Source organism: Dermacentor silvarum, chromosome 3 (genome assembly GCF_013339745.2).
Source record: "Dermacentor silvarum isolate Dsil-2018 chromosome 3, BIME_Dsil_1.4, whole genome shotgun sequence".
Lineage (NCBI taxonomy): Eukaryota > Metazoa > Arthropoda > Arachnida > Ixodida > Ixodidae > Dermacentor > Dermacentor silvarum.
Window position 1 is genome coordinate 213,807,544 of NC_051156.1, and position 20,270 is coordinate 213,827,813.

The 20,270-nt window shown below is 42.7% G+C and overlaps 1 protein-coding gene across 3 annotated transcripts in view; it reads left to right on the plus strand.

Moving 5' to 3' along the window:
* The window catches only part of LOC119446630 (uncharacterized), a 181,217-nt gene that overhangs the window by 146,358 nt on the left and 14,589 nt on the right, over window positions 1–20,270 (plus strand). For all 3 annotated transcript variants that reach the window (XM_037711114.2, XM_037711115.2, XM_049664300.1), the window contains exons 3-12: window positions 5,306–5,475; window positions 6,735–6,840; window positions 7,605–7,705; window positions 8,788–8,949; window positions 9,731–9,824; window positions 11,012–11,075; window positions 14,777–14,932; window positions 16,104–16,270; window positions 17,459–17,733; window positions 19,998–20,055. In XM_037711114.2, coding sequence (XP_037567042.1) covers window positions 5,306–5,475; window positions 6,735–6,840; window positions 7,605–7,705; window positions 8,788–8,949; window positions 9,731–9,824; window positions 11,012–11,075; window positions 14,777–14,932; window positions 16,104–16,270; window positions 17,459–17,733; window positions 19,998–20,055 — 1,353 coding nt within the window. The remainder of the gene's footprint in view (window positions 1–5,305; window positions 5,476–6,734; window positions 6,841–7,604; window positions 7,706–8,787; window positions 8,950–9,730; window positions 9,825–11,011; window positions 11,076–14,776; window positions 14,933–16,103; window positions 16,271–17,458; window positions 17,734–19,997; window positions 20,056–20,270) is intronic.

The window sequence follows — 20,270 nt, forward strand, 5'->3', positions numbered from 1 at the left end:
ATTTGCAATTAAAAAAAAATATCATGACAATATCACATTCCTAGTAGTCCGACGTATAGACTTCGAAAAGTCCATAGTGTCTACGTCATGACAATAGTAGTTATCCAGAGGCATATCTTGTTCGACCACTGCAAATCAATTAACTATAGAGCGTTTAGTAGAGGTCAGTGTCGCTCCCGGAAGAAGAGTAGATGATGATGATCCTTTATCATGGCTCGCACCCACTGAGGGGGATATATAGGCCAAGAATAGGCGGCACTAGGTAGCTAGAATTTCTTGGTTGGTTGCGCGCGAAGCTCTTCTTCTACTTCTACTGCTGCTGCTCCAGGGTCAAAGAACACGTGAATACCCTGTGGTTTCTCCAACATCTGCAGGAGACGTTACCCGCCGCGGTGGCTCAGTCAGCTAAGGCGTTGCGCTGCTCAGCACGAGATCGCGGGATCGAATCCCGGCCTCGGCGGCCGCATATCGATGGAGGCGAAGTGCAAAAACGTCCGTGTGCTTGCGTTGTAGTGCACGTTAAAGAACCCCAGGTGGTCAAAATTAATCCGGAGCCCTCCACTATGGCGTGCCTCATAATCAGAACTGGTTTTGGCACGTAAAACCCCAGAAAGAAAAATGCAGGAGACGTTCACCAAACGCTGTAGCTTTGCCCTGGAACCAGTGCTATATACGCGACAAAATTCTAAGAGTTGCCAAGCTAGGAAACGATGAAACTGAATCATACAATAAGCTCACCGAGTCTCAATATTGGTCCCGATCAGGGAGTTCGTTCTAACAAACTCGAGACACTCATGGCAGAATTTTAGCGCCTTGTGGGAAACCCGCTGTAGAGGCTTAGTCGCCATAACTCTTCGGCTATTTCGCGAAAATACCTTCTTTTTTTATTCAGAAAAACAATTGGACACACTGCACAACTACGTACTTTCGCTGGCACCTTCTTTTCCCTAAATTAAAGCAGCTCCGCGTCTAACATTAAAGTGTCTGAATTCAAATTTGTGCCACGCTGTTCACCCGTCGTGCACAGCTAGTTTCAAGCCCCATTATAGTAATTTTCGAGTAGGTACGTTTCGCTAAAAAGGCATCCCTGTGGGCAGGAGACATCCTATTTCCGGAGGGGCTACGCCCATGGTCATGATGCGCGGACGAGCTTGATGACTCGACAACCTCCATCTGCCAGACGCGATGCCTTTTACTATGGTACTCGAGCTTTCTCGGTCGCAATTCAGCGGGTGGTGTGGTTAGCATAGCACACCCAGTTGGTTGAGACGGACGAGCATTCCAACGTCGTCACGCCCTATCCTATAACCATGCCTGTCAAAACATTTCCGGTGCGCGACTGTGTGTGCCACATGTCGGTCGTCTGCACCCATCTGTCCACTTCCCGTTAAGTGATGGACGCGACACTTTCTCATGCGCACCGCTGGAACACTTGTCTCGGGGCGGGAAAACGCGTGCACTTAACATATGTCTGCGGTCACGGACACTCCTTTCGCATGATGTTCAGCGTGGCTAATTTGTTGTTAAGGCGAGTTCAACGGCTTAACCGCTGTGTGTGTGTGTGTGTGTGGGAGGGGGGTCAGCCTGTTTCTTTCTTGTTTGCGCCGCGAGTATTGGAGCCCCCGAGTTTGAGAAGCAGCGCCTTGAGAAGCAAGATATCGTTCAGCGCGCACAGGGGGGCACATGACAAGGGGTCCTCTTTAACCATATTATTCTGGGCGTCTTTGATAACGACGACGACGATTGCGAAGATGATTGGGATGGTGATGATGATAATTTGATAACCGATGACAAAAATTCGGGATGCGATTCAACCTCTTGTTGATGGCGATCAAACGTTGTCGCTCCAGCGCGGCTCTCATAATAAATCATATAGGGTTCATTCACCCCACTCTCACCTTCAACTCGCCCAGGAAGATGGTCTTTTTCAGCAGCTGATGTTGAACGCAGATGCTGAATCGCGTTCGAACGTTTTCTTTCTTTTTTTTTTTTTTCTGAGCTTACTCCGCGAGAACTTTATATTTCACTTTGTTTAGAAAAAACGAAATTAGTCTCATGTGAACAAGCTCTATTACACCCGAATTCGGAAGCAGTCCACCGTTGGTGCGCATAGCGTGCCAGATATTGCCCAAATAAATTTTTCTGGGCGCTTTCTCGCATCAGCTCTGTAGGATAAACTAAGACGACGTTCTCGATGCAAGCGCTTACAACTTGTAACCCGCTTTCGGGCGTGCTTCCAAAGGGGCACATTCGGGTCACACACACACACACCGTCACTATCAGCGAAAGAAAAAAAAAAATAGACAAGCACGTTTCCGGTGTGCGGAGTGTCACACCGTCGTTATTGATGGAAGCGCTCTGGCAAGCGCACGTGTTCGACAGACAGCTCGCCGTAAAGACAAGCGACTGGGAAAAAGAAAAAAATCTGACAAAAAGCTCGCGTTTCTCGTTGGAAAGTGAGACGTTCCGAGTGGAGCGTAAACACGGAAGAACGGCTGATGCTGCCCACCGCGGACCGAAAGGTTTGGTCTCCCATGAAGAGAGGAGCGGGTGGCGGTTATGGAACACCGGCGGCAGACGAGCGGCCCAGGCACATGTTTGTTGGCATCGCCGTGCGTCGTCTGCTCCTTCATCTCCGTTCGTTTCTTTTTTAAACGCTCGTCTGTTTTCTCTAAACATTGGCAGCAGACGAGCTTGTTTATGTTCCTCTTGTGCACCGCTTGCTGGCGTTTTCCCACGTCTCATTTCGAGCGAGCGCTTCCTGGTGGTTTTCGCAATTTTTTGCTTTTCAGATGTTTCCTACGTTGCGTGGGTCGGGGTTGTCGACCTCCGCTAGCTGCCAGACGGCGGTGGTCGCATCGACCACGACTTAATATCCTTTGGTTTCTTCACGAGGGTAGAGAAACGCACTTGTGGCGGGAAAGTACTAAACGCAGACACTTCTTTCTCGCGCCACAGCGTCCCCGGTTATAACGAGCAGGCATATATAAAATAGTTCGATATATATAAGGTAATTTGATTACTGCCTGCTACCCGTAGCCTTTTTTTTTTCTTCAATAAATGGGATTCCTTCCTTCTTCCTTCCATTGGAGATTATTCAAATCTAACTGACGCATCGCATAAGTTTGTTCAGGCGGGTTTGTGCCTTGAACCGATTCTAAGTGTCACTAAGAATGGCGTTCTTGATGCGCGAGACCGGTGCAGCACATTTCCAGAAACGTCGGGCAAGGCGGCTGCTGGCATTGAATGGCTTGATGTTTTGGCTGAAAAGGGCTTGATTCAAGGCTCCCGAGTTCGTTGCAACCAATGTCCAGTTCGTTACGAGGAAGTTACTTCACACGAATATTGCGCGGCAAGCTCCACGGGTTCGATATAGACAGTAATTCGTTTTAACCGAGTTCGTTATATTCAGGTTCCAGTGTACTCCATCTCGCCAACTTCATGCAGTGCGTTTGGGTCGTGTCGGCGAAGCAGGAAATTGAACCAAATGAGAGGGGACTTTCTCCATTGTCCGACTCTGATGGTCCTCAGCGCGACGCCGATTGAATGCAAACTTAACGAAGGATTAGCAGCGTACAATGGACGAGCACGATCTGGATCTCGTTACCGATTGGGTGATACGAGCCCTAGCCTTCGCTGTGCTGCAAGAAGTTGGTGATACACGTCTCGAAAACTGGAGCGCTTGCAGGCATGAATAGGAGTGCCTCACGCGCATTGCTACGGCATTCTGCTGCCTTGTTCCTTTAGTTGCTCTTGTATGACCCCGTGGCAGTCGTACCGGAGGTATTTCTGAATACGACGAAATGTTTTCGCGCCCATGCATATCGAATGCCTACCTTATCTTTTTCTCGGTGGGATAAAAGTGCGGAAATTAGCTCGCCACACTGACCACTTCCGTCTTCTGCTATATTGTCTTTCGTTGCATCATCTTGAGAGCTCGAGACTTGCTTTATTATTTTCTGTGCGAGCGGTACCGTGTTTTCTTTTTTCTTCGTTCCTGCGGCGGCGTAATTTCTGGCTGTTTTTATTGATGAAGATGATGACTTTCTTTAAAAATGAAATTTCTAGCGCTCCTCGTTTCTCCTGCAATCTGGTTATTTGCTCCGTTGTCCAGTTCTTTCTTTTTCGCCTCTTGTTCGCCGCCTTTTTTGCGCACCTGCTGCTGGTAATCAGCAAGATGGACCCGCCGGCTGGTTTGGCGGGCATTAGGGCGTGAAAATAAAATCTACATCGTATTAGAACGTGAATACAAAATCTGCATTTGCTTTCACTTATAAGCCGTCAGCCTGAACTGCACTGTTCTCAAGTTCTAAACAAGGGCCCACGTAGCTGTACCGGTATGCATACTTTGCCGGCCAAGTTTTCCTTAGTTGTCGCGCTCCCACATTCATGCCGTCGTATGCACACAATAAGGAGCGGTAGCTTGCCACTGCTGAAACTACCTCATGGCTTTGGCCTTTGCTAGAGATGTCTACATCGCCGATGATAGTAGGAAAGCCTTTTTGGTAGGGAATAGTATGGTCACTTCTTGAGCTCCGGGATGGTTGGGAGAACAAAACCGCAAACACATCACTTATTTAGCGCGTATGTCCGGCAGAGAATGCATGTCGGCCCCGAACGGGTTGGTTTAGCGCGCTGCGAAACCAGCGCATCGGCGCCACGCTCAAGATGCACCCGAAATAGAGTTCTGGTTGTTGCCGATTTGTCTCCGATTCTACAGCTTCCGGGCACCAGGAGCAGCAACACGCGCCGCTACCGTGATAGCCTCGTGTGAAGTGGCCCGCCAACATTTCGCGAAGCCTGTACTATGTTTTTCAAACCGTACGCCTTGTCGCGGAAACTGTCGTACCGTGTCGTCCGAAGCGCGAGAGTCCTGCCCTCGCGCGTTCAGTACTGGTGTACCTATACCGCAAGCGGTTTTCACTGCGCGACATTGTTGTCGTGTGGCAGAGCAACTTGTTTTGCAGGAGCAGTGTAAATAAACTTCACTGGTCAGAAATTATGAAGCTGCTAATATGTGTGCAAGCTGTGTGCGCAAGCTGTGTATGTGAAGGCACAAATGTTTTGCATCGTATGCATCATGCTCGCAATACAATACTTTTACAGATTGTCACTTCATCACTGCCGACCCTCGCACAGTTTCTATTTTAGTGAACAGCACAACACACCAAAGGCCTCGAACCGGCCTGTTAACTTCTACTTGTCAATGCATCCTGTTTTCTTTTTTTTTCTGATTCTTTTCGAACCTTCTAAGTCATTGTTACAGAAATATAAATAACCTCATTCTTTTTCGTTGCTCATGCAGGCTCTGGCAAGACAACCCTTCTGAATGCCTTGGCTGGTCGCATCCGCATGGACTCTGGCGTTGTTCTACTCAACAGTGAGCCACTGAACAAGCAGCTCCGCAGGCGCATCTGTTATGTCCTCCAGCAAGACATATTCTTTCCAGACCTCACACTCAGGCAGACACTCAATGTGAGTGGCTTCATGCTGTTTGGTGTACACTGGTTATTTTGATGGGAAGCATTGCTGTTCTTTGGTTCACAAAGACAAGATGAGAATATAGTTAAGTTTCGAGTCAACTTCAAGTATCGCAGGATTGAGGGACACAGTGATAAGGTGGCTGGATATATTGACAGCTAATGTTGCATACCTATTTACAGCAATTCACTACTGTTGCATGATGGACCAAAAAAAATCGAGGTAATACAAACACATAACAATAAGGCAGTTATGTAAATAATGCAGCTTCTGTAAAACACATGTATTCTTTCCATTGACGTTGACATAACTGCAAAAAACATCTTTTTTAACAGTAGAGTATACATACAAGTTCTTGAAGTCTCCTCTCTGTGGAGTTTGCACCTTACCAATTCTTGATCACTTAGGCAAAAAGCCCAGGCACTTTATTACCAGGCAGGGCAGTCTGAATAACTTGAAAACGTGAATGGGGATATAATACGCAGACATGATGCGTTGTTCAAGTTTTAAAAATATATAAAATTGGACAGATAAATGGTAACAGGAGACATGACAATGCATAACTCAAGTCATTCATGCCATTTTGATCCTCATGTGTTAAAGTATTCAAACTTGCTTAGAGTGGCCAACTTGAGATTCTCTTACCGAAGCGGCTCTTCAATCTGAAGGAAGATGCAAATCCTTGTCCTACCTGTGAAGCATATTCCTATCTTGTCATGCCTCTCTGATTGCAAGTGTACTAAGATGCAATAAGCTATGAAAGCGAGTATATTTAGACATGCCTTTTTCTTCGATGGCTCTGTGGATGAAAATTTAGTTTCCAAGTCCACCTAGTGTGTGTATTTGCCAAAGTAAGATAAACAAGAAAGATACAAGCAAAATAATACAATCAAGCTGTTTTTATCTTTATGCTAACTAGCTTAGAACAGATTAGGTGTGGCACCTAATTTCAAAATTGAATTACAAAATGCTGGAATTTTTTTGCACGAACAGTTGTCAAGGGATGTAACACACCCTAAAAATAGAAAAAGGATTCTTAAAGGGCAATCACAAACGGCACTCGCGTGTTTTTCAAGCTGCCATAATGTATGTCTAACAAACTTATGGGAAATGTTTTACTTGGTTCTGAAGGATTCCAAAAAGCCTGTGAAAAAGTAACATAGTATGTTTGAAGTCGATATGCAAAGATCCCAACTGGATATTTCTCCTGCAGTGTGAAACGTGCTAACTAAAAAAAAAAATATTTCTTCCAGTACACAGCACAACTGCGGCTCCCCGAAAGCATGTCATACCATGAGAAGATGGAACATGTCAACCAAATCATCGACGTCCTGGACCTCTCAAGGTGTCAAGACACAAGTAAGACAGCACACCTTATCTTCTTAAAACACACCGGGAGAAACAAACTGATTTGATACTATTTTTTGATACAAACTACCTTTACTGCGTCATGATTGGGGCTGGAGCAGGTAATGCATAACCTAAACTCTGACAATATCGCAGACTTGCCATAATGGCTCAGCGGCCATGATGCTGTGCTGCTGAACATGAGGTTGTGGGCTTGATTCTCTGCTGCTAAGGCCACATGGGATTGGGGCAGGATGAAGTGTGCTTAGATTTAGCTAGGTCATGTTAAAGATCTCCAGGGGGTTGAGCTCCTGGAGTGTCCACTAAAATGTATCTCGTAGTCCTTGCATAGCTTTGGTATGTTAAACCCCATAATTTTATTTTATTTATGGATATCACACACAAATGTGTTTTTCAGGGATAATTAACTTGGTATGTAGCCCCTCTGGACCCTGGTGACAGTTGCTGGATTGAAAAATGTGAACTGGCTAAGGAATTATCTTATTTTCTGGCATGTGTGTACAAACAAGTGACATGACAAGTGGTAATTGCACATAAAATTTTCAAAAACTTAGCACTGTGTTCTGCAAGCAAATACAGGCACGATTAATTGTTCATTTAACGCTTGGAGCAAAAAGTGAACGCAATTTGTTCCTAATGTGGTGGACATCAGTCATGGTGCATTAAAGAAGTGCTAGACTTTCAGAGATTCCGGAACATTCTGCATTAAGATAAGTGCTGACAACTTTTCTGCTTGTATCTTTTTTCCTGCACAGTAATAGGCGATGTGATGAAGCGTGGCTTGTCTGGCGGCGAGAAGAAGCGTGCGAGCATAGCCTGCGAACTGCTCACAAATCCCACTGTCATGCTCATTGACGTGAGTATACATAAGTGATGCTTAACTTTTGTTTTTGTCTTTCTCTTCAATTAACACGCCCGTTTCCTCCATTTACAGAGTCTGAAATGTTGTAAACTGTGTGTTGGTTTGGCAACTAGTGATCTTCAGCAGTCTTCAACAGGCTCTAATTTCTAGAAGCACAGACCAACGATGGCACTTACAGCACTGCATGAAAGGCACATACACACATACTGCGCTGACTTGCAGCTGACTTGCAATTATGATTTATTGATGGTGCATGTGATACAAATAACACTAAAGTCAAGCTATTGAAAAGAAGGAACAATGAAATAAAAAAAGAAATAGGTGAAATGACAAGTAAAGAACAATCTCCACTGGATATCGGTCTACAGCAAAGGTACTAAACAAAAATTAAATGTGAGTCAAGTAAATGAAGTGGATGGTTAGCCAATCTTCCAGGAAGTAATTGGTTAGCCATTCACTTTTTTATTTGATCTGCTTTCAATTGGGATGTTACACTAAATTTGACTTGGAATCATTTGATATGGGACGTTACAGCATGCTACGCTGCATAATGTGTTTAATAGCTATGTGGAAGGTGGCAGATATTTTTGTAGACCTTGGTATTCTTCACAATTTTCTAGCTTTAGGTAAAAGGTAGAGTGGATGGCAGCAAGAATGGTATTCAACATTACGAAACACAGCTCTAACTACAGCATCATAGGAAGACTTAATTTTTGCCTGAAGACACGCAGCTCATAGTGGTAGTGTGATGTTCGCTAACAATCGCACTTTCCCGCCTTTTTCATGTACATGTTTGTGTTGCCTTTTTTATTCTACTTCTGTCCATGTTTGCAAGCCTGCCTTTCAGTACCATGAACCACCAGATGATCGTCAGTGTCTGTGTCGCTTGCCTTCCTACGCTCCTATAGCTAGCGCTGTTACTTAGAACGTTGGTGTTTAATCAACTAGCCCAACTTTCACACTCTTGCGCATGCACAATGTCCCGGCTTGTCAACAATTTCAGATCATTTTAGGAGCTGCCTACGAGGCCTTCAGAATGTCTTTAAACTGGAAAACTTGTTCTTCAATTGGTACAGGAACCCACCTCAGGTCTGGACTCCAGCACAGCGCATTCACTCATGTCCACCTTGAAGGAGTATGCCCACAGAGAGAACAAGACCCTCGTCATCACCGTGCATCAACCCTCTAGCCAGATATTCTACATGTTCGACAAGCTTCTCTTGCTCTGCAATGGGCAGGTTGGTACCTCTAAGCTTGTTACTGGTAGTCGTTATTATTCACAAGAAAGCAGCAAAGCTTATTACTGTATGCTACGTGACTGAGATAGGAATGCGGAAATCCCGACATCCACTGTGGCGGCTGTCAATTAATTTCCCATTCACTGCGGCTGCGTCCCTATCGAGATGGAATGCAAAAATGCTCGCAGATTTATATCGCATCTTGCATTTAAGAAGCTCGGGTGGTAAAATAAATCTGGGCACCCTTATTACAGCATCTCTCATAGCCCAGTGTTGTTTTTGGCTTTTCAATGCCAATAATAACAAAAGAAAGACAACTTGAGGTGAAGGATTTTATACCAAGCCATTTCCAATAAAAATTGCTTGATAATAATTTGTAATGTGACGGTCACTGCATTCCTCTGTAGTATAATATATCTAATGAGGTTAACAGGCAGCATTGTATTATTACACATTTCCCCAGAGGATATAAGTAGCAACTCTTGCCGGTTATCTGTTCCATTGTTTCATTACACTGCAATGTGTTTGATTTCTGTATTTACGCTTGCCATAAACTCTAAAACTTTTTTTTTTTCTTGAAAGCATTGAGTGAGCTTAGAGAGTAATATAGTGTGGCAAAAGGATGTAAACAGACTGCTTTTCAATAGGACTGTTTTTTTGTAAGCAACAAAGTGTAAAATGATTCTGAAATAAACAGCTTCTCATTGTCGTATCTCCCACTGGCGAGAGCTATCCCAGTGTTTAAATCTAGTGAGATAACTATGGGATCTTTGCTTTGCAGACAGCCTACTATGGTGACGTCAACAAAGTAGTCGACTTCTTCAGCAGCATAGGTCTTCAAATCCAGCAGCATTTTAACCCAGCTGATTTCATCCGTAAGTGTCTGCACTTTTGTGTTCCACTGCTTTGCCTGTTTAATAATCTTGAGACTGATGTATTGCCGCTAGCAATTATCAAAATGTGTTTTCCTTGAATACATTACATGACATCTGGCTGCATTGTCAAAACATCTCATAAATGAGATGTTGCTTTTTGTCAAAGCCTGCATTTCTTTAAATGGCTTACAAAAATAGCACATTTTGTTCTGCTTTGACATTGCATACATAGGAGAAACGCGGACACTTGCTTGGAGGCATTTACTTCAATATATATCAACTTTCATGCGTGTGATAATTGTACTTACTGCCCTGTAAAGCTTTGTTATAAGGGCAGCTTCTTTGTTGGTCTCTTTAGCTGTCTTAATATTTTTCATCAGTCTGAGTTCTGATCACTTAGTTGATCTCATTTTCGCCAGCTTGAAACATTTGTAACCATATTTAGGTGCTGTTGCACATGCATGATGGGGCATTTGCCTGGCGATGCCACTGATGGCCATGTTGCAAAGTTGCATAGCTGTCCATAATGTTAACTGAAATGCTTGACTACCTCTTGGAATGGAAACCTTTGTTTCAGATTCTGTGTGGACAGAAAATTCAGAATAGTTAAACTGGACGTACAGGGGCCTCATAGTTTTGTTTGATTTGTTGCCATTTTTTTTATTTCTATAACATTAACTTATATATATAGCTTTAACATATAAAATATGGACCAAACAAAACGGAATTGTCAGTTGCTATACAGTCAGTTATGGCACATCCCATCATGTCCAAGCACATACAGGACCAGAGCAGGAATGCAAAAGTGCATGTCCCTGTCATCTTGTACATGTGTCAGTTATGGAGATGTCATGTTGTAGCAACACACACAGTCATGCACAAAAGCCTGTATATCACATGTGGGCAAATGCCTTCAGCCACACTTTTTACCTCTTGGAAAGCCAAAAGGTTTAAATTACCCGAAAACCTTGTTTATTTATTGTGTGGTTGACCTTGGTGGAGTCTTAGATGTTCTAAGTGGCTACAAGTAATGGTCTGATAATTTAGTTAGGCAAGTGAGTTTGTCACCTGGAGACACAAAAGCTTAGAAAACACCATTTCTGATACCTGTGCATATCTGTGACTTGCCCTGTATCATTGAGTACGATTTGCTATGCACTTATTGGTGGTTGAAACATCTTTTTCAGTTGAACAAGTGAAGAGGTCACCAGAAATCCAAGAGAAAATTATCCTGAGTGCACAAGAATTAAAGTAAGTATATGTAGAAGGAATGAGTGCGACTACTATCAACATAACACTCTTTACTCATTATTTCAATTCAGCCAGATATTTGTGCGTTAAATGTGCCCCCAACCTCAAAGTTTTCAGAGCATGGATTCGTGAAAGCGTTTACTCCTAGCCACCTTATAGCCACACATTTGAAAGGTGGAGTGTTATATACTTCCCCTTCTAAATCACACTCAGTTTGTGAATTCATGTGAGGTAAATCCATAAAACACGAACTGTTTCGCACTTTCCATGCCCCCAAAACTTTCATGGTCGGGTGTGCATATCTGGCACAAGCAGTAATTTGCCTCTTGGGGGTGATAAGCAGCCCAGTCCTTCCGTGCTGTCAACATGGAAGATGCATCTGATTGTAGTGAAGAGAACTCCACCACAACAGCCTGCGAAACCTTATCGGCCCACTGTTGTTTTTCGTTTTGGTGGTCTTGACGTCACACGTAGCAATGGAGCGGCTTAATCGTTTGACTCGTTCTGATATTGATATGCATTGCAGATGACATTTGCTGTCCAGAAATGGACGGCTTGCTGCTGTTCAAATCAACACTGGATTCGAGCCCTCGAGACTAGGTCACATTCATTCACGCTTTTGCTGGGCCATGCATGGTTACTGGGATCAGCACTAACCCATTTATGTACTGACAGGAAATTGGAAGAACTAGCAAAAAGAAAAAAAAAAATCCTGTCAGCCCTGTGTAGCCTGCAGCAAATTCGGAACAGCTGCATCCTTAATAGCTTAAAGGCCTGCATCCATACCTTCACACTTTGACTAACTGCATTTGCTTGCCTTTCATGCAGGAGAAGGGGTTGGTGAGCGGATTGTTTGTTTTTAAGAGAGGCTCTAACGATGGCTAATAGTACGTGTAATAGTATGTGTTCAAATATATACACACACTCCAGTCACAGTATGAGCTCCGAGATCTCTAATCACTGTACTAGCAGCCATTCAGAGCTGTTTCTGACGTTGCTGTGGTGATTTCGGGCCTTCCTCACTGTTACGTTTTTGCAGCTTTTGACATTTTTTCCCCCGCACTGCCTTGAAAACCAGGTCAACAGGGTTATGCTGTATTAAAGGGGCACTGGTGTCTTTTTGCTGCTTTATTAGATAGCTGCCGACTCCATTATCACCGTATGAGTCTTTAATTCCTCAGACGCACAACAACTCGTGAATTTGATGTGAGGAATCCAAAATACAAGCCACATGGAGTGCGGTCTGTTGGTGCGGGTTGCGTTGCACTGATACACAGGCTGGTGCACTGTTCAAAGCTGCATTTTGATAGTCTTGCCAAGTGCTTTAGGTGACAGTTAAAAGGAGACTGGTGGTGAGGAGTGTTGCTGCGTCTTCTGAGGAAAGTGGCAGCAGAGGACCAAGCTCATCGCATGTTGAATTAAGAAAAGTGCAGAGTGAAAGAACGAATGGCTGACTCAGTGCACGTCCAGCTGCACCAGACTGAACATGTGCTTCAAGCAGCTTGCGATACCATTTGATGACTATCTCCAATGTTTGTGATGTGTAGAGGACCCTTTGTCAACAGACCCCAAAACCAATAAGTCTCACTTTATTCTAATTCGTTGCATTGAAAGATTGTATAGTTTGATTTGTCGTGCATTATAGGAATTGAGGCCTTATACCACGTTTACAAAGTTGGCTGCCTTCTGATTAAGTGGATAAAAACAGCGACTTTTGTGCCAGTGCTCCCTTTAACATAAGGAATGTGTCGCACGTTCATTATCCTTGTGGACAGATATGATGACAGCTTCCAACTATGACAGTGACGTCATTTTGAATATATGTTGGCATGCCCACTAACAACAAAACAAGGAGTGATTTCTTCAGAGATTACCTACAAGATTCCTTGTATCTTCCAGTCTTAGTGTAGTATTTAAATAATGAATAATTGGTTTGACCTATCTACAACTGGAAAGTTCACTCCAGGATAATAAAAATTCAACTATTGATTTTGCGTTAAGCTTCCCATGTCTAAATCAACACTTTGAAGCATCAAACTCAATGTGCCATATATGATGCATAGGGCATTGACAGGGTTAACACCATGTCTTATGCCCATTTTGGTCATACTCGGGTAACTCGTTTTTGAAAAATGGAAATACATTTATCATTTTTGTCCAATTGCTATTAATCTTAACAAGATTGAGCATCCCAGGAAGGTGGAACCTTGAAGTGTCCAACAGTGGTCACACAAGACATGTTTCTGAAGCTTCTTGTTATGAGTTAGTCTCCGGAGGCATCTCTTGTTCAACCACTGCCAATCAATTACTATTAAGTACTGAAGATTCTTTGATATTTTCAGTAATGATATGCTCAGTCTCGAATTGGCCTGAACTACATTCAATTGCATAATAAAGCAAGAACCAGATTGTTAAAGATATTTATGGGGAGCTATTTCAGCTTGTTGCGAGCAAACTATGAGATTATTGCAATCAGGTGCATTCTACGAGGCCAAGCATCAAATACAAACTTTTGTGAAAGCTTTGAGTGCAAACAGCTTGATGACACGGGGGTGTGTTTTTAGTGCTGTCTCCATTAATAGTGCAAGACTCGGTGCATAAAAATATGCAAGCGACCAAGTCTGCAGACGCAGTAGCTTAGCTTATATAACATCCTGTGTTCTGTACCAAAGCTCTCAACTAGGGTCATTGTCAGGGTGATTAGATAAATTTGGGCCAACAAGCAGGCAGCCCTTTTAAAACAAGCTGAAATATGTGGCTCAACGTGGCCACGAATAGCTGAAAGCAAACGGAATGACCTATCCAAAGGTTCTACCAAAAAATATTGCATATTTGAATGTCATACTCTGTCCTCTATTATAATACACATTCCGACAGATAGCTGATCTTGATTTTTAAAAATTGGGGGCAAAATGGTCAAGAGCTGGCTGTGAAAAATTTGCTTCAATGCTACATTGTGCTATAAGCAATATATTCTAGTTTTTAGTTACTTAACTTGTCTAGTGAGAAATAAAGGTGGAAATGAAGGTACCAGTCCAGGGTACCTGTATATGGGCATGCGGAGGGGTTGATGAATTCCATACTTTACATTAAGCGGCATGTAGGAAAAACACGATGCTGTGACATTGCTAACTCTTTTGGTTTCCGTTCGACAGTAATAAGCTAAAGTGATGCTGTGGTTTTGTCTGGGAGCTCATACTAATTGACACATCAGTTGGGATAGAGAGACTGGCGACGTGGTTGGCATACTCGTAGCATGGATTGGGATGTGAAGGTTATGAGAAAGTACACTGAAGAATGTTTTGTATTGTTGAAGCTGTGTTATGGGCTAAAATTGCCAAATACCTGTGTTTGCCACGTGCATTGAAAGACCCAAATGTTTACTGGATCATATTCAATATGATGCTGAAGAACTGCCAAACCACGACATGAAGACAAAATAAATCGTATCCAGTCTCTTTTCTCAAATTGCTGCCAAGCCACATTGTGTGACTCCCAATGAATGCTGCATGACCTGCCCTGGGCTACAAACCTGAAATTTCAGAAACAGTGCATTAGGCGTATTGCTCTGGGCAGTACATTTTGGGCTTAAATTCGGTTTTTTCATTCCAACTCATACCTTGTCAACTACTGGACTGCAACAAGAAAATTGGTTTGATGTTCATGCTTTAGCTCATCCCAAGCATCTGGTTTTTCCACAGAAAACATCCAGACTACCCAAAGCAGCTGCTTGAAACCAGCGAGGTCTACCACAGTCCAGAAGACGTGGAGAGCCAGTGCAACTACAACGGGGCAGCTGCAAATGTCGTCAATTGCCCGCAGTGTCACAAGCATGTCTGGAAAACCTTCCAGCACAAGTATGCTCATTTGTCAATAATTCCAACCTCTGTATCGTACTTCTTGTTTAAGAAAATAACAGCGCAAAACGGACAAGGACTCGTGCAAAGAACACAACACAGCTCCAGTGTCGTGTTCTTCTTTGCCAGAGTCCTTGTTCATTTTGCGCTGTTATTTTCCTAAACATGAATTCCCAGCAACTCGCCCAAGTTTCCTTTCTAGTACTCTATCATACCCAACACGGATATAAGAAAGTAAATTTTAAATGTTCTTTTTTTTTTGCCAATATCGGCATGTAACGGATAGTTGCTTACAAGTATATCAAATGTAGCGAAGGTATTTTTTGTCGGATATGACTTTCTTTGTCCTAACGAGGTTCAACTTTATGCCAGAAACCTTGTGCCCACTCTTTCTTACGAAACACTAGCTTCATAACTGATCTTTTGTAACTGAATGAAACATTACATAAACGTTGGCTTTATCTAGTGATGTGGAAGATACACTTATAGCAGCCAAGCTCAGCCATAAGAACATTCAAATTTTCTCTAAATTTTTCAACCGGCTTAGTTGCTATGACATCTGCTACTGAATGCAAGTTTGTGGGTTAGATTTTCGGTCATCGGCTGCTGCATTCCGATGGAAGGGCTATGCAAAAACACTTGTGTAGCATGCCTTGGGTGCATGTTGAAGAATCTGAGGTAATCATAATTAACCTGGAGCCCTCTTACTGTGGTGTTCTCTGCAACTAAAGTTAAGCTCCATAATTCAATAAATTCTTCTGTACGTAGATATTGCAAATCACATAGCTGTGCACCTAATATGTATACTTGGCACAGCACAGATATTATCAGAGTAAATGAGAAAGTAAATCATTAGTGTTGTGATTTGGGCTTGTTGGTACATCATCTTGAAGACAACCATTGTAAGGACACAAAAAAGAAGCTGGGCATTAGCGCTATGTATGTCTCTTGTCCATTCTGTGTCCTTAATTTGTACTGGTTGTGCTACACTGAAGAACTTTCAGGAAAGCATTAAATGCAATACTACACATCTGTACCATATATTCGTATGTGCACAGAAATATAGAATACTTGGCAGAAAAAAAAGAAAACAATACGGAAATGTAAGAGAAGGAAAAGCAAGACTTGACACTTCTTTGTGCTGACTGTGTTCCCGACGTTCACTTCACAGGCACACGGAGGAGGACTCGTGTCACAAAGAGCTGCCGGGGGACAACCAGCAGTATGTCTGGGCTGTGTCCGAGGACGACAAGCCAGGCGCAGAAAAGTCTAAGCAAGTGGAATTGCGAGTAATGCTTGACCCCGAGAAGAAGATCCCCACAGTGTACAGCAAAATTGGTGCGCCACAAGTTTCAAACGTGCTCTTGCGAATGTGCGCTGCTTGTGTTATGCTTATGCCATGCTTGTGCCATGTTTGTGCCGTGCTTTTCTTGCAGTTTTTCAGCAGAACATTCTGAATGTTCATTTTCTACCACGTGGGAAGAAAAACTGAGCTCCCCTCTAATTTGCTTTGAGCTGCATGACTTGCAAGAGCAGTCTTGCATTTCTAGTGCCAAAGTTCTGTGCTGAATCTAGTCGCAAAGACATGCGAAACATCTGTGCTTGAGAATAATGTTAGAGAATACAATAAAATTCATTCATTGAAGACATTGCAAGGTTACAAATGTCATGATATTGCCTGCAAACATTAATTCTTATATCTGACTTTATTATATGACACTGCTCTTTGGAATCCTGAGTGCGAGTTTAGTGTTGAGTTGCCTGTGAACTGAAGATGATTTTAACAGACGTGTCCCTCTCCTTTCCACTGTTTGAAGGTAGCCTTGACTGGAGCTTCTTGACTTAATTTTCAGTATAGAATATTACTGCTTGAATATTTCATTTCATTAATATTTCATGGTTATACTGGCTTTAGACTGGGTAGAACGTTTTGTTTCATATTTCACCGGCTCAAGTGTCAACATGAATAGTCTTGTCTTCGGAACCAAAACGGAGCTAAAGTTTATACAAAAGCAGACTCTGAGACTTTAAATGCCTTGCTATCTGAAAATAAAAGCAGTGAGCTCGAAAAATTAAAATAAGTTCGAGGGCATATTAATGACATTGTGCACAATGATCAAAAGTAGCTATATTTAAAAAAACAAATTCTTTTGATGCTGGCAGCTTTTTATATGCTTGGAGGCCTCTCTTCATTTACCAGCTATGTATAACCAGGAAAAGGATTTTAATTTATTTCAATGAAACAAATGGTACATTAGTTGCCTTGCTTCAGGAAAAGAAAACTAGTTAGCAGGAAAAGGTAAATTTTCAAGGCCGCATCACAGCACTGTGCACTACAATTGCATAGTGCAATTTTAGAAAAAAAAAGAAATTTGATGTGGTTGCTCTTAAACCCTTGGAAAACCTTGCCTCATTTACAAACTATGTATAGCCAGGCTTTTAATTAATTTCATGGGAACAATTTCTAGAATGTTGGCACAGCTCACTTGAATGTTCATTTCTTCGTCTCCGCCTTTTGCGATGCAGCCATCCGGGACGACGAGGACTCGGGCCGCTCTTCGTGGTCTGAAGTTGGCAGCTCTGTGTTCAGCAGTCAGGACGACTTGGGCCATGAGCAGAAGTGGCCAACATCCTTCTGGACTCAGGTGTCAGTGCTGACACGGCGTAACTTCCTCGAAGCCAAGGGCCGTATGCTGTCCAAGCTGAACTGGGTTCAGACCATCGGCCTGGGCATTGTGTGCGGGCTCATCTGGTTCCAAGTGGACCGCACTGAAGAAACTATTGCTGACATCAGGGGCTGGGTGAGTGCTTTTAAATGCAAAGCATTTCTTGGCAAACATTTGCCACTTTGATAGTATCTATCTATCTAGCCGTCTGCGTCTTGGTGCTCTCATTGGTGCTCTCAGAATTAGTGATAATGGGTGCAAGTATGGCTATGGTAGTAACCAGAATGATAGTAGAATACAATAAGAACTCAATAATGACCATTACTCAGCAAAATATGACAGTGACTCAGCGAAAAAAGTTTAACACTCGGAAACCACTGGAATGGGTTCGGATGTGGGCACTAAGTGAAGGAAACACTAAAGGATAATGGTAGAAGTCAGTCATGAGCATGACAGCAAAAATGACAATGGCAGTGAAAAACAATTAACACCCAGAAACCACTGAAATGGGTTTGAACATAAATGATTGGTCATGACACGAATGTCTTGCCATGCGTGTCATGTAGGTCATGCAACTGCCGCCTACATCTTGGTGCTCTTATGGTCGTTTCGTTAACTTGGTAGGCTTCCCCGCACACTGCTTCACATAACATCAATTCCCACAAGACGTGGGATCTGCCGGCTAGTTTGAAGAGATTGGATGCCGAAGGGGCACCATTGTGGAGTGTATTGTTTGTATTTATAAAGGAACACTAAAGGGTGCTAAAGAGACTCTAAAGCAGGAGACACACAGTATACAAATTGGTGCAATCCAAAGTATGACCTCTTGTAACTAACTACAACTACATCCAACAAGTTTCAGCCAGGTTTCATCGCCTTCAAAGTTCTGAGCAGTCATCTTTCAGACATGTCGCGTCATATTGGACAAAGCTGTTGGAAACTTGTTGGATGGTGGTGTCAGTACAGGAGGTCGTACGTTAAATCTTGTGTGGAATTGTACTGCGTGTTGCTGCTTAACAGAAAAAATTCTTGGCCAATCACTTTTGAGGGTACTTTCACATCTTGTGAGACATAATGTCCACTCTGACACCTCATTTGAGTGATGGGATATGGTCAATACACTCTAGAAGTGCATGGTGTGAAAATAACATATGGGAGGTGTGTGATTTTGTTCATTATATTCATTTTGGCTCACTTACTCAATGTAGACTGAAAGTGATATCCCCGAAAGTGAATGACTGACATTACAGCCCTCAAGTTGGCAGATCCCTAAAAAGCAATTAAGTAACTTTTACCCAAAGAAAGGCACTGGTAAAGTGAGCAAACAATGTACGAGCGAAAGATGGGTGGCAGCACCACTTCTTGATTCCTAGAACAGCTCTTCTTGACACTGCAGTTTACAACGGTGAGACGTTGAGGTTAGTTATTCGCGCCTCATGATCAAATTGTGGTTTTCACACGTAAAACCCCGGATTATTATTATTAGAGGTTAGTTTTTGATTGTTTGGTTTGTAATTCGTAGGACATTGAATCTGATGGCATTTTTAGACCTTTTGTTCAAGGAAAAAAGATCCTGAATTTGTAAACAAGCTACAAAATCTGTGACGTCATTGAACATTATTGTAAACTAGGCAAAGTCGGCTTTCATCTGTGAATTCCTCCTCTAACAGCTTGTTTCTTTTCCATCATGAAAATAATGGAAATTTAGTTCTAAAGGAGTAGTGGCAGTGCTTCATCTTGGTGTGGCATTTATATTTAGTTTTTCTTTAATAAATACTCAATAACTCTTGTTTCTCTGCCAATGAACAGCAGATGTCCTTCTTGACGTGGTGCGCGATTTGTTTGAAGACTGGGACATAAGATAGTAAAAGATTGTCTGGGCTGTTACTGTGTCAACACGAAATTGTATACATCACAATTATAGCTCCCTAATCTTTCGATGACACTTGTGAATCTGTAAACAGGATAATCTTGTGAGCCAGGAACAGTCAACAAGGTTCTTGGCACCTAGATACTACTCCCAAGCACATGTCAACTCGTGAAGCTCACCAGTTATCAGTGACACTACAGTTGTCAACACATAATTTTCAAAGGGCAGCATACATTATTTTAAAGAACGAGATATGACTATTTGTTACACTTCATAATCGACACTCTGAAAGTCCCTAAATCTTTGTGCTCATTGACAAGTCTACTGTGTCGAATATGCTATGGTATGCTGTTCATGATAAAGCTGCCCTTTTGGATGTAAGATTGCATGTGCTAGGAAAAGCTGAATTATATATATTTGTTATACTTACATTTACTGGAGAAATCATTTTTTTTTTCTCTCTCTGCCTTTACAGCAGTTGTGTTACACAAGAACCTGGCACCTCTCTAACAATTTTTTTGTTTTGCAGATCTTCTTCAGCACAACATACTGGATGCTGTTTGCGTTGTTTGGCGCACTCATATCTTGTAAGAATATTTTTTACCTTCCTCTTCCCTGCTCCTTCCCCACCATCATAGGATTCCACATGGCTGCCAAAAAAAAGCTTTTGTTTTGTTCAGCTTGTGAAGCCTTTGTTTGTTTCTGCTTTTGTTTGTTCGTTTGTTTGTATGTTCGTATGTTTGCACCCCTCCGAGCCCTGCATGCCCGTAACTGCTTGTGCATTCATGTATAACGTGTCCTG